This window comes from Aspergillus nomiae (assembly GCF_001204775.2).
Source record: "Aspergillus nomiae NRRL 13137 chromosome Unknown contig00015, whole genome shotgun sequence".
NCBI lineage: Eukaryota > Fungi > Ascomycota > Eurotiomycetes > Eurotiales > Aspergillaceae > Aspergillus > Aspergillus nomiae.
The window spans coordinates 113769-125995 of NW_015378070.1; the positions used below are offsets into that span (position 1 = coordinate 113769).

General features: G+C 49.9%; 5 protein-coding genes across 5 annotated transcripts; 2 read left to right on the forward strand and 3 right to left on the reverse strand.

The window, feature by feature from the left end:
• Positions 1 to 394: 394 nt before the first annotated feature.
• Positions 395 to 4349, forward strand: ANOM_001458 (uncharacterized protein; the record flags this gene model as incomplete). Its single annotated transcript, XM_015546715.1, has 14 exons — positions 395 to 647; positions 735 to 1013; positions 1061 to 1223; positions 1278 to 1375; positions 1444 to 1582; positions 1637 to 1789; positions 2361 to 2818; positions 2873 to 2950; positions 3005 to 3436; positions 3489 to 3638; positions 3688 to 3996; positions 4047 to 4141; positions 4195 to 4272; positions 4335 to 4349. 14 exons carry the CDS (start codon positions 395 to 397, stop codon positions 4347 to 4349), a joined length of 2700 nt encoding a protein of 899 aa, XP_015411278.1.
• Positions 4350 to 4633: 284 nt separating this feature from the next.
• On the reverse strand, positions 4634 to 5854 carry ANOM_001459 (TauD/TfdA family dioxygenase; the record flags this gene model as incomplete). The annotated part of the gene is made up of 3 exons (XM_015546716.1): positions 4634 to 5069; positions 5122 to 5701; positions 5761 to 5854. The coding sequence occupies 3 exons, from the start codon at positions 5852 to 5854 to the stop codon at positions 4634 to 4636; spliced, it is 1110 nt and encodes a 369-aa protein (XP_015411277.1).
• A 396-nt stretch (positions 5855 to 6250) lies between these two features.
• On the reverse strand, positions 6251 to 7494 carry ANOM_001460 (terpene synthase family protein; the record flags this gene model as incomplete). Its single annotated transcript, XM_015546717.1, has 3 exons — positions 6251 to 6906; positions 6965 to 7313; positions 7369 to 7494. The coding sequence occupies 3 exons, from the start codon at positions 7492 to 7494 to the stop codon at positions 6251 to 6253; spliced, it is 1131 nt and encodes a 376-aa protein (XP_015411250.1).
• A 1245-nt stretch (positions 7495 to 8739) lies between these two features.
• ANOM_001461 (cytochrome P450) lies at positions 8740 to 10762 on the forward strand (the record flags this gene model as incomplete). The annotated part of the gene is made up of 7 exons (XM_015546718.1): positions 8740 to 9145; positions 9196 to 9378; positions 9449 to 9783; positions 9843 to 9964; positions 10055 to 10338; positions 10412 to 10513; positions 10569 to 10762. The coding sequence occupies 7 exons, from the start codon at positions 8740 to 8742 to the stop codon at positions 10760 to 10762; spliced, it is 1626 nt and encodes a 541-aa protein (XP_015411279.1).
• Positions 10763 to 11144: 382 nt separating this feature from the next.
• ANOM_001462 (oxidoreductase, short-chain dehydrogenase/reductase family) lies at positions 11145 to 11968 on the reverse strand (the record flags this gene model as incomplete). Its single annotated transcript, XM_015546719.1, has 3 exons — positions 11145 to 11189; positions 11251 to 11600; positions 11653 to 11968. 3 exons carry the CDS (start codon positions 11966 to 11968, stop codon positions 11145 to 11147), a joined length of 711 nt encoding a protein of 236 aa, XP_015411248.1.
• Between the last annotated feature and the right edge of the window lie 259 nt (positions 11969 to 12227).

The window sequence follows — 12227 nt, forward strand, 5'->3', positions numbered from 1 at the left end:
TGCGCATATAGTATGTGATGCTATTGCTGCTTAGAAATCCAGGCAACGTAACCAGGGCTAGGGCTAGGGAAACCTAACCACTCATGTTGGCCAGAGCAATCAAGGGAAGTAATTGTCTGACCCAAGCTTCTGCTCGATATGGTAAATGCAGGCGAGAACACCACCGGACTGGTTTCAGGCGTGTCCAACGTAGACTGTGATTGTCTGCGTGTCGGGATGGCAATATTCGGGCCCTATGGCGCAATGATTTGCTGCGCCGTCATTTGATGATGTGATTGTACGCTGCGGGGTATGCGCCGTCTTATATTTGTAGATTAAAGCACGCATGAATCTAACTCTGCTGGATTGTTTACTATAGCAAATCTACCCGGGATAAGATCATCTACACCTAACAATGTCGGTCGCCGTGCAGACTCTCGTTCAACCTGATATCGAATATCATCCGAACTACGAAAAGTATACCGCACGGGCGGCGCGTAGAAAGGCTACCGAGCAGCTTCCCACAACGCTACCGGATGGGTTCCCGCAGAAATTAGAGTCGCCCTTGGTGTGGGAGGGAAAGGACGTCGAGAAGCGGGATGACTGGATCTACAAGTTGAACGATGCACAGCGGAAGGAGATTGATGCTGCGCTGAAGAGCTTTCAGGGTATACCTTACCATTGCCAACCATGCACTCCGTCACAGATCATGTGCAGAGAGGGCGTGAACAAGCATCTGTGCTAATTCCTGATAGCCCAGAACTTGAGCTTGGGCAATATTAACCAGGACACCTTCCCCTTGCCCAACCTCCGTCCCACCCTGCGATCGCTCTCGAATGAAATCCATAACGGCCGCGGATTCTTCGTCCTCCGCGGACTCGACATCGATCGCTACACTCGGGAAGAGAATATCATCATCTATGCAGGTGTCTCATCGCACATCGGCAATATCCGCGGCCGTCAGCAGGACAGACGGTTTACGCCGGACGGTGGCTCGGTGGTCCTGTCGCATATCAAGGATTTGACGCGCACGAGTGTGGCGAATTCGATCGGCGCGCGTCCAACACCGCGGATAAACAAGTGTTCCACACGGATTCCGGCGATATCATTTCCCTTCTTTGTCTCCATCCCGCCGCCGAGGGGGGCGAAAGCCAGATTTCCAGCAGTTGGTTGGTGTATAACATCCTGGCTAAGGAGAGGCCGGATTTGATCCGTACGTTGTCGGAGCCATGGCCGCTCGATGGGTGAGTCGTCGTAGGTTCGCAGGGAAGTGACGATCGCTAATGCGTGGGGATCAGATTTAATGACCCCGTAAAGCCCTATACCACGCGTCCCCTTCTCTACCACCAAAAGGCAACCGATACCACCCCTGAGCGCGTTCTGATCCAATACGCTCGTCGTTATTTCACCGGATTCCTCGCGCAGCCGCGGTCGACCGACATTCCCCCAATTTCCGAGGCACAGGCCGAGCGCTGGATGCGATTCACTTCATAGCCGAGGAACACAGCGCCGCGCTGGATTTCCAAAAGGGTGACGTCCAGTACATTAACAACCTGAGTATTTTCCATGCGCGGAAGGGGTTCCGGGATGAGCCTGACAAGGAGTAAGTGCAATCACCATATTTTCTGAGGGCTCTGTCGTGCTGACAAAAACGTAGACGCCATCTGTTGCGACTTTGGCTGCGCGATCCCGAGAATGCGTGGGCGACACCGGAGCCTCTGCATGAACGCTGGGAGAACGTATATGGGAACGTTACGGTGGAGGAGCAGATTTTCCCCTTGGAGCCGAAATTGCGAAAGACCGTGGGCAGGTAAGCAGACGATGACGTGGTTTCGGAGACTTTTGAGAAATCTCTTCGTTTTTTCTTTTTCCTCCGTCGGCGTTTCTGAGTCAAAAGGATTCGCGGTGGATTATTAAGGCTTCTCCGATTTGGAGATGAGGGGAAGTTTCTCCCCGAACCGCTGGTGCATATCCCGGGCAGTATCTTCAGCCGCCATAGCAGGGTCCAATATTCCATAGCATCTACATAGCAACATCGCAGGTTATGGACAGAAAATGGTGCTCCTTAGCTATCGAAAGCACGTAGAATACAGTAGCAATCATGATGAACATAGCAAAAACTATGAATAGGGTTGCATAATTCAAACCCCGAGAACTATTGTCTTACTCCGGACGTTAGGGCAGACTCCGAACCATGTCGGCTGCGTCCAAGCTTCTCCAATTTTGCACAAATTTGGGCCTTTTTCTCGGAAGGCGTAAAATCTAGACCTGAAATGTAGATCATTATAAATTCGACAGCCCCAAAGCTAGAATGTGACACATTCTGCCCTGGTAGAGACAAGATTTTCCGCACCTGTAGCCATGGGACTGTCACGCTCTAGTCCTCATTCAAGCTCTGGCGAAACCATCTGTTCTAAAGATGTCGATGTCGAACGCAAAGATGCCCTCCCGACACAGGAAATCGAATATCTTTATCTCGAGCTCGAAACGCCGCTGCCCACGCCGCGGATCACATTGCCGCCCGGCCCCAACCAGTCCCCCGCACCAGAATGTCCCGATATGAAGCAATACATTTCCCCGTTTCTCTGGCCCAAATGGCGAAAATCGATGATGACATGGATTTCCTGCGGCGTGACTGCCTTGGCCGGTTATTCAGCGGGTGAAGGTAATCCGGCCTCGACGGAGCTCACAGAGAAATGGGGGATCAGTGGTGTGGTATACAACCTGAGTATCACCATCTTTTGTATAGGGTTTGCCTTGGCACCCATGGTTTTGGCTCCGTTTTCGGAGCTCAATGGGAGACGGCCAATTTTCGTTATCAGTGGTGTCGTTTTCACAGGTGTGTTGGTCGCCAGGAGCTACTTTCCGAGTGATTCTGACTTACATTTTCTAGCATGTATTATCGCTTGTGGTGGAACGCATTTGTTTGCTGGACTGCTCGTAGCGAGATTCTTCCAAGGTGTTGGTGCCTGTATGTCGCTCCTTATACCTCGCGCATTTCGGTAATTTGCTAACACATGGTCAGCGACGTTCTCAACCATGGTTGGTGGTGTCATCAGTGATATCTACCATGCGGAGGATCGCAACACTCCCATGGCTCTCTTCTCGGGCGCCGCACTATTCGGTACCGGTCTCGCGCCACTGTTGTCGAGCGTGATCGTCTATCACACCACATGGCGTTGGATCTACTACTCGCATGCTATCGTGTCAGCAGTCTTCGTTGTTATCATCTTCTTTTTCTTCAAAGAAACCCGTGGCAGCGTCATTCTCAGTCGCAAAGCACACGCACTGAACAAATATTATGAAGCACTTGAAGATGCAGGCCATTTCGGCGTAATCATGCCGGACGAATCCGGAGAGAAACAGTGCGTAAAACGGATTCGTTGGAAGGTCAAGAGCGATGAGCAACGAGCCTCCCTCGGACAAATGATCAGCATCTCCCTCTATCGACCCTTTCGTATGTTCTGCCAGGCAATCATCTATAAATACTCAGAGCTGACTGTTGCCAGATATGCTTTTCACTGAACCGGTCGTTTTCTTCTTCTCCCTTTGGGCGGCCTTCAGCTGGGCCGTGCTGTATCTCCAGTTCGGCTCCGTCCCGTTGGTTTTCCAGACGAACCATGGTTTCAACGTTGAGCAATCAGGAGCGGTGTTCACATGTAGGTTGAGCCATCCTCCTGCTATCCAAAACAAAGCTAACCGGAATAGCGATGTGCGTCGCCGTGATCATTGCCACACTCATCAGTATCTACCAAGAAAGGGTCGTGAGCCGATTCGTGACGCTTCCCAACACCCCAGAGAAACGTCTCTACTTTGCCTGTGTCCAGGCGGTGCTCATGCCCGCAGGCCTGTTCTGGTTCGGATGGTCCTCGTATCCGTCTGTACATTGGATCGCTCCGGCTATGGCGGTCGGGTGTGCTACTATGGGCATTCTGTCCATTTATTTGGCGGTCTTTAACTACCTGGCTGATACATATCATCGTTTTGCCAGCTCGGCGATTGCCGCGCAGTCTTGCTGTAAGATGCCCCTAGTGCCCAGGGCAGGATATCTCTAACATCGTGTATAGGCCGGAATCTCCTGGGCGGTGTTTTCCCCCTTGTGACCCATGCTTTGTTCACAAACCTGGGATACCCTGCTGCTTCTAGCTTGCTGGGTGGAATTGTAAGTCCATCTAGAGTTTATATTGATTTTGAACATTGAACTAATGTCTGCAGGGAGCCGCCCTGACACTTGTACCATGGGTCCTGTCCTTCTATGGACCCAAGATCAGAGCGAAGAGCAAGCTTGCCAGCGTAAGTTTGGCGAACCCTATTCCTATATTCGTTTTCCGTTCAGACTACTGACAAGCCTACAGGAACTTGCGCATTGATTTATGCATTCATATGTGTTGAAAATAACGTCTCATGACCTGAATACTGTTTCATGAGCCATCTCGGGATTTAATTGCATTGGGTGAAGAGCACATACATATAGACCATCTTGATACCAGCTTGTGCCTAGCATCGTATACCCTTACTTATGTTACGCGTTTCTGCGATTTCTACTGGAAGGAAAATTAATAGTATATAATGAACTCGAATATAAGTTAGAAATCTAAAGGTTCCACATCTACATCATAAAAACAGCGCTTCATATACCACAGATAACAATCGATCAATCACTCATCCCAACGGGGGCCTCTCCCGCCGCCAGATTACACTGTCTAAACAATCTGACCTCGTCATCCCCAAACGCCCCCACCACCGAATGCAACACGCCCCGGTTATGGAACAAGACCAGATCCCCCTCCTCCCAGTCATGCGCGTAGACGTGTTCCGGGCTGATACCCGGACGCTGCAACCGGTAGACAATGTCCCGGACACGGGCGAGATCGTCAATCACGCTGCCATCTTTCTGGTGGATTTTCCGCACAGCCGACGGGTGGATCTGGAGCGCTGGTTTCCCTGTAACCGGGTTCTTCCAGATCATGGGCAAGATCATGATCTTTGATTGGTCGATGGGTGGGAGTTCGGACTCGGGTAGCTCGAGCCCTTCAGAGTACAGCCCGAGTCCTGTTGGGAGGGAGCGGGCGGGACTCATCCAGATGTATCTGGGTGTTGTTAGCTTGTATTAGAAGGTCGAGAGGTTCACAAGGGACATACGGATGAGGTGCATATTCAACTTTGCTCCCCAGCACAAACTCCTTGTCCTCATCGGACAACATCTCGAACATCCGCTCCCCACTGACAAAGGCCGTCGTGCCGAGCGGCACATCCAACGTCTCGTCCGAGCCGTCATCATACCGGAGTGTCTGTCGTCGACCCTTCGGCACCTTCACCGCAAGTAACGTCGTGACCTTCGGTGGATAATATTCATACAGCGCAGCATCAATATGCCATCTGTAGAACCGGGTGAAATCGTAATCTTCTTCCGGGGGAATCGCATCGCGGTGGAAGGTCTTGTGATGTGGATGCTTCAACTGGAAGTTGGATAGACCTTCGTAGGAGTCGATGAAGCCATGGCCAATGATCTGCACTTGCGGTTGATGTGGCACGGTCTTCAGGTCCGGGTGCAGGATGCTCCGCTTTGCGTCAATTGTTTTGCCGTGTCCGTACTGGGTGGACGAGGGGTCGAAGCGTTGGGTGAGGAGGTATTGAGCTTTGGGGGAGAGGTGATGTTGGTTTTTAAAGACTACTACTTGATGGTTGTAGAGGGCGGAATGGATTGTTGAGAAGGTTTCGTCTGTAGAGTATGAGTTTCTTTTCGTTGAAGTAGATAGAAGAATGTTGAGGAGTCCGTACCGGTTAGATTCTCGAGATCGATGTTGTCAATGACAGCGCCGAAGTTAATGTCGGATCCCGCCGGGGGAGTAAGTGGTTGCACTATTGCTGGCATGGTAATTATGTATCGGTCCTAAAGCAGTCCAAATTCGTCAGATTGAAGCTGGGATGTCAACACGGGTTACCACTTATACTCGCCGGTGCTCTCGGTGACGGTCAGTCCCGATCCACGGGCCATGCCGATGCCGCACCTTATCAGCGATAAGCATAATTCTTATCGGATCTTATCAGGGCCTTCCATGTGTCCGGTGTTACCATTATCATTGCCGAGGTTGAATCATTTCGTTTGTTGCATAATGGGGTAATAGATACGTGACAGGTCAGATAATATAATATCATGGCTTGATTTAGTCTCCAGGGGAAAAAAAAAAAGCTCAGACCAGTCCCTATAGCCTGTTCTCTCTGACAGAAAATCCCAAGCTTCACCGTAAATTATGTAGACCATTTCCACTTAAATCATGTGTAGCTCCGGAATCAAGTGATATCTCTTCGCCATTGTGCACCACTTCAGATGTGTCTCAGTAGCCATAAGCTGCATGTCCGCAACCCTGCACTCGAAGGCATGCCCGGGCGTCCCAGTAGCCCTCTGCTGAATATTTGCATGTCTTTCCAACACACGCCGCATGAGGTGGTTATGCAAAGCACAGATATTGTTCGTGGCAGCCTGCAGAGTGGCATCGTCCCCTGCGTATATCGTCTGGCCCACGATCTGTGCAACATTCACAAAAACTGCATTCATTTTCTCCTTTGCTCGGATGTCCTTCTCCAGGCCAACAAGGTCATTCTGCAGACCAAGCATGGCGCAAACATCGCTCTCCATCTCCATTATTTCTGTTGACCACTGGTGGTCATCTATTTCGAGCATGCTCCTGGCGAGTGTGAAAAATGGGGCCATCCCGATCGTCCGTCGACGTATGCTCATATATGTCTCCAGGTTATATGGCAAGTCACCTTGACTGAACTTGATTTCATCAAGCAGCGCCTCCAGTATAATGCAGACACTCCCAAAGAAACGTCGAGCTACTTCCTTGGACAGCTGTGTTGAACAATGCTGTTTAAAGGCGATGAAATACTGAACAAAGGCATGCTGAGACGAGCAGGAATAGCCTGGCAGATAGATATCAGTATCGTCGCTAGCGACGGCATTCGTAGTGGCATCACTTACATTCTTCTCGCAGAGTCTGTATCGAATGGTGTAGAACAACAGTCGCCTCATCAGGCATCATGTCTTCGATTATATCATCGATGGAACATAATGTCCCTAGTATTGCCGCCATGCAGGTCCGGATATTGGTATCCCGTATATCCGGGAAGAACAGAGCGATCGTCCTAACCTCACTGATACATTGACGTAGAATCGACAATTCATCCGTATTGCGGCCGGATGGCGTGGAATGCCGATATCTCAGATGCGAGTAAAGCACATCCAAGATACCGGTGTCATTCTCCGAGGGCTGCCCATCTTGGTATAGGACTGTCCGTATCTCAGTGACTCCGAAATCGGGAACATCTAGCTATACAAGCATATTAGCTCTGTTCGGTATTGATGTAGACGCATTTTTTGCTTACACGTAACGAGATGCCGAGATTCTTAAGCTGGATGCTATTCGTTCGCAGTGAATGCTTTGCCTTCTTTCTCATGTAATCACGCAGGCCTTGTTCTATCACCTCTCTGGTTTCGGATGATGGATTCATATTTGTTGTTGCTTGTGAGATGTATATGACGCGTGGGGCTAATGAACCATGTATTCAACCAAGGTTCGGTGCAGCGACTTTATAAAGTTTTTGATAAAGCAAGATTGATATGGCTCCACTAGCATGGCTTTACACATCCACCTTTAAATAAAACCCACATTCGAGTTAGAAAAGTTCATCGGTACCCACCACGGAGAACCCCTAATGCCATGTGGACTGGCAGGCAACCAATATGACAGGCAAATGATCATTCAGCCACACCTGATAGTGTCACATATTGAGTAAGTGTAGGATGGCACCAGCTGGAGCGCCACTGACACAATATCATATGCAGTGCGCTCGAAGGGATGCCTTGTGATGCCTACATTCCTAGTTGGGCCGCGAGCATACCAGGCTACCGCAGCGGACAGGACTTTTCTACAGCACTAAAACAGGTTGGACATGACTGTACCATGGCATAGGCTGTAGGTTATAAAGACTATGTGTACGTGATGCTGCACTGGTATTGTCGCAGTCGACATTGCGCGTGCCTTTGAGCAGCTATCGTAAAGAAGGCCTGAAAACTCTTCAGCCGCAGCTGGATCTTTGCCTGCACCGAGGCCTATGAAAATAATACGATCGTCAGGATCGTGACTGCAAAGCCCAGAATGGACTAATACATATAGCTTACATTCGGAGTAGATCGATTTTGCCACTAACGCTGTGCCAGGCCTGTTCAGGGAAGCTGGTGACCCAGAAATTGGCTAGAACTACGTCAACAGTCAAGCATATGTAGAACACCAAGTTGAGAAGTGGGACCGAAGGAGCTAGGGGTAGATCCTGGAAGATCAAGGGTCTCGGTGCGTTATCCTGATTAGCAAAATCAAGGGAATACGTGACCCACAGTACGTAGCACTTGGCATCGTGTGGCAGTTGTCTTACGTACTAATTAATACTAGCTACGCTGAACCCAGTGGTAGGGTCAAAGACCAGGGATCTGGCCAGGGTATTTGCCAATGGCCACCTAGTCCAGGGTATTGTGGGGAGAAAGCCGAACATGCCCGCTATCAGCCGCACTGCTACACTATGGATACGGCATGTAGAAATATCCTCGGCCAAAACGTGATGCACACATATTAATGACTGGGCTAGTCGACTTTCCAGGTTGAGGCTTCCACACATGAGATTCCTCAGCAGCTCTACAGAGTTTGTCACACAGAAGCCTCCATTCGGAGACTCGGCAGTGCCGGTTGGTGGACAATCAAAATGATGCTCGCACAGGACTCGTTGCCGCTGATTGCGACACTTAGCGGTGTTTCACTCCATACTTTCGTATACAGGTTTGGGGAATGGGACACGACTTCTATGCTCCTGGTGCAAATCTATACCTTCATCTTTGTGGGCGGCAACTTAACAGCTTACCTTAATTTATTGACATGGACTGGGCTCAGACTCTCGCCCGCGGCTTTCTGGAGCCTCTTCTGCTACCATATCTTGGGTATCTACTGTAGCATGCTCGCTTATCGATTATTGCTCCATAGGCTCCGCAGGTTTCCTGGCCCATTCTTTGGCCGTCTGACGAATCTCTATGCGACGACATTAACAGTAAATCTACAGAAGCCTCAAGAAGTCCAAAAGCTTCATCGTGAATATGGCGACTACGTCAGGTTGGGTGAGTGTTTAATTTCAGCAATATGACCCTGTCTAATTCTTTAAACCCAGGTCCTGGCCATCTATCCATTGCAGATCCAGAGGCAGTGCAGGTAATATATGGTACCCAGTCTCCTGTGACCAAAGGCCCGTGGTATACAGTACTGGAACCGCGCGTACCTCTCGTCATGGTGAGAGATAAGCAAGAGCATGCACGCCGGCGGAAGGTTTGGGATCAGGGGTTTAGCACCAAAGGTACGACGAAATGAGCCATTCTCAAAACTGTGATAAGCAATCGACCTGACATCATTGACTACTACCCTAGCACTCCGCGAATACGAGCCCAGAGTATCAAAATACACCGACAATCTTCTCCAAGTCATTCATAAAAACGCCGGGAAGCCAATAGATGTCGCCCGGTGGTTCATGTATTTTTCCTTCGACGTCATGGTCGATCTTTCCTTTGGCAAAGCTTCTAACATGCTGGTTGATGGGAAAGAGTCTTACATTCTGCGGACAATCCGCACAGACATGGCCAAGATTGCTTATTTCAGCCATTTGGCTTGGCTTTTCCCGTTCACCAAAAGACTGCCATTTTTGAACGGCAACCTCCTCCGCCTTTGGCAATGGATAGCTGAGCAAGTCTCCGAGAGGGCTCAGGTAAGATCTTATGGGTGATGGGCTCTATTTGCTACTGATGTACTGATTGTCGTAAACAGTGCGAACCTGAACGACCCGACGTCTTTTCCTGGATTCTTAATCATTACCGCCAGGGACCCAAGTCACACCAAGACACACTGAATCTACACGGAGATGCCCATCTGATAGTCGTGGCCGGAAGGTACGTCATAACACATCAACCGTGTTCTCAGAACATATATGGTCAAGATCAAGTTTTCATTCATCGGCGGCACGACTAAAAAGCCGTCAGTGACACTGTATCTACGACACTCACCAACGTCTTCTGCCATCTTGCCTCCAACCCAGCGATTACCAAAGAGCTTCAATCTCGCCTTGACGCACTCCCAGATCTCGAGCTTCACCGGCTGGCCCAGATTGACTTGCTTGACGCTATTCTCAACGAGACATGGCGGTTTCAGTCTCCCAATCCGTCCGGCTTACAGCGTGTCACGCCTGCAGAAGGCCTGTCCATTGGCGACAAGTTCATACCCGGAAACGTCATTGTACAGGTCCCTACGTACACTGTGTATCGAGGTGAGTGGTTGAATACGAAACATCCATGAAGACAACTGCCAAACAGTTCTGATTTGTTCCACCTTGGGAACAGACAGTCGCGCATTCGAGCGCCCCGAAGAATTCATTCCCGAACGATGGACAACTCGTCCCGAGCTTGTGAAGGATCGCTCTGCTTTTATTCCGTTCGGCTCAGGTATTTCTCATGCGCCTTCCTAACTGACAGAATTCCACTCTTACTGTTTGCGCAGGACCCTACTCATGTGTCGGGAAGCGACTCGCCTGGATGGAACTGCGACGCGTCATTGCCGTGATACTCCATAGTTATGATGTTGCTTTAGCGCCAGGGCAGTCGGCCAAGGCATTCTGGGAGGGCCAGATGGACACTTTTACGCTTGTGACGCCGCCGTTGGAATTGGTGTTTACGGAGAGAGAACATGTTTGATGCAACGAGAGTTAGTCTCGGTAGACTACATGAGTGTGCTCCCAGTTTTCAATGTGACTCTGGGTAACAGGGTCAATCTTGATCGTGTTTGGCACAAGTGCTGCTCCGGGTTGGGTTGAACCCTGTTCAAGGGTTCAACCCAACCAAAACCGGCCCGAACCACACCGGAACAACGGAGCTTCGTGTATACGGAGTCAGCCATTGTTAGTTCTAGCACACAGAGTGCGAAGTCTTAAATGAACATGATCATTCAATGGTAAGTAAGTGACTCGAATTGAAGTTATACATATCTGGATCAATCTAAAAGCCCGACTTTCTGTATTTGTAAAACAAACATACGTTCAAGCCCACATTCCACGAAATGTGGCAATACCAAGTTCCCTCAGCTCAGCTTATCCAGACCAGAACCAGGGAACATCAAGCGGTCCTAAACATCTAGATGTGAGCACAATCAACCCCAATTCCAGGAAGGAAGCGAGGCCACTTACCATTAGCCAGGTCGGAAGAACGGTGTACAATATCCGTGCAGCAGTCGACATCTTTCCTCTGAAAATCGTACCAGTGGCTCCACCAAGAACATCATCCGCAACCTTTCTGGCAAAGTCGGCAGGGGCCATAGAGCCATTGACCATTTTTCCATTTGCCATTTTTATAATCTCTTCAGAGGCTGCTTTGTACATCGAGTTGGGAGGTAGGGGGCATTCCTCTACAGGCCTGAAGATATGGGTCTCTACCGTCCCCGCAGCTACAGTGACAACCCTTACGCCCAATGGGGCCATTTCTTGACGGATGGTATGGGTGTAAGCATCCACGGCTGCCTTGGAGGCGCTATAAAAGCCTAAACGACATCAGCAAGGCAAGCTCAAAAGATACATAAAGTGGAGACGAACTTAGCCAGGGGGAATGGAAGAAGGCAGAGAGGGATGCAATGTTGACGATGGTTCCTTTGGTTGCGAGGATCAGGGGCGAAAAGGCTTGCGTGACAGCAACTACGCCCCACACGTTGACATCGAACAACTTCTTTGCATCTTCAATGTTCGTGTCCAAAGCGGGCAAGACCAGGCTCTGTCCTGAGTTGTTGATCAGATAGTTCAGCTTTCCGCCTGTCTTGGCGGTAACGGCCTCGACGGCGGATTCAATGCTCTTCGAGTCAGTCACATCGAGCTCCAGGAGAGTGACGTTGGACAGTTTCTCCAGATGTGCCATTTTGGCCGTTGAGCGTGCCGTCGCGAAACGTGCATTCCACGTTCGTGGAATGTTTCGGCCAATGCCGAGCCAATTCCACCTGCGCTACATCCGGTGATGAGAACGGATTGAAGGAAGTTTGTCTCAGACGTCATATTGGCTAATTGACTGAAATCAATGTCGAGTTGATGGAATTCATAGAAAGAATGTAGGAGGTCGTGATAACTTATGAGGCTGGGGTCAATAAGCGCTAAGGGCTTAGGTTCAGATAGACCGATCC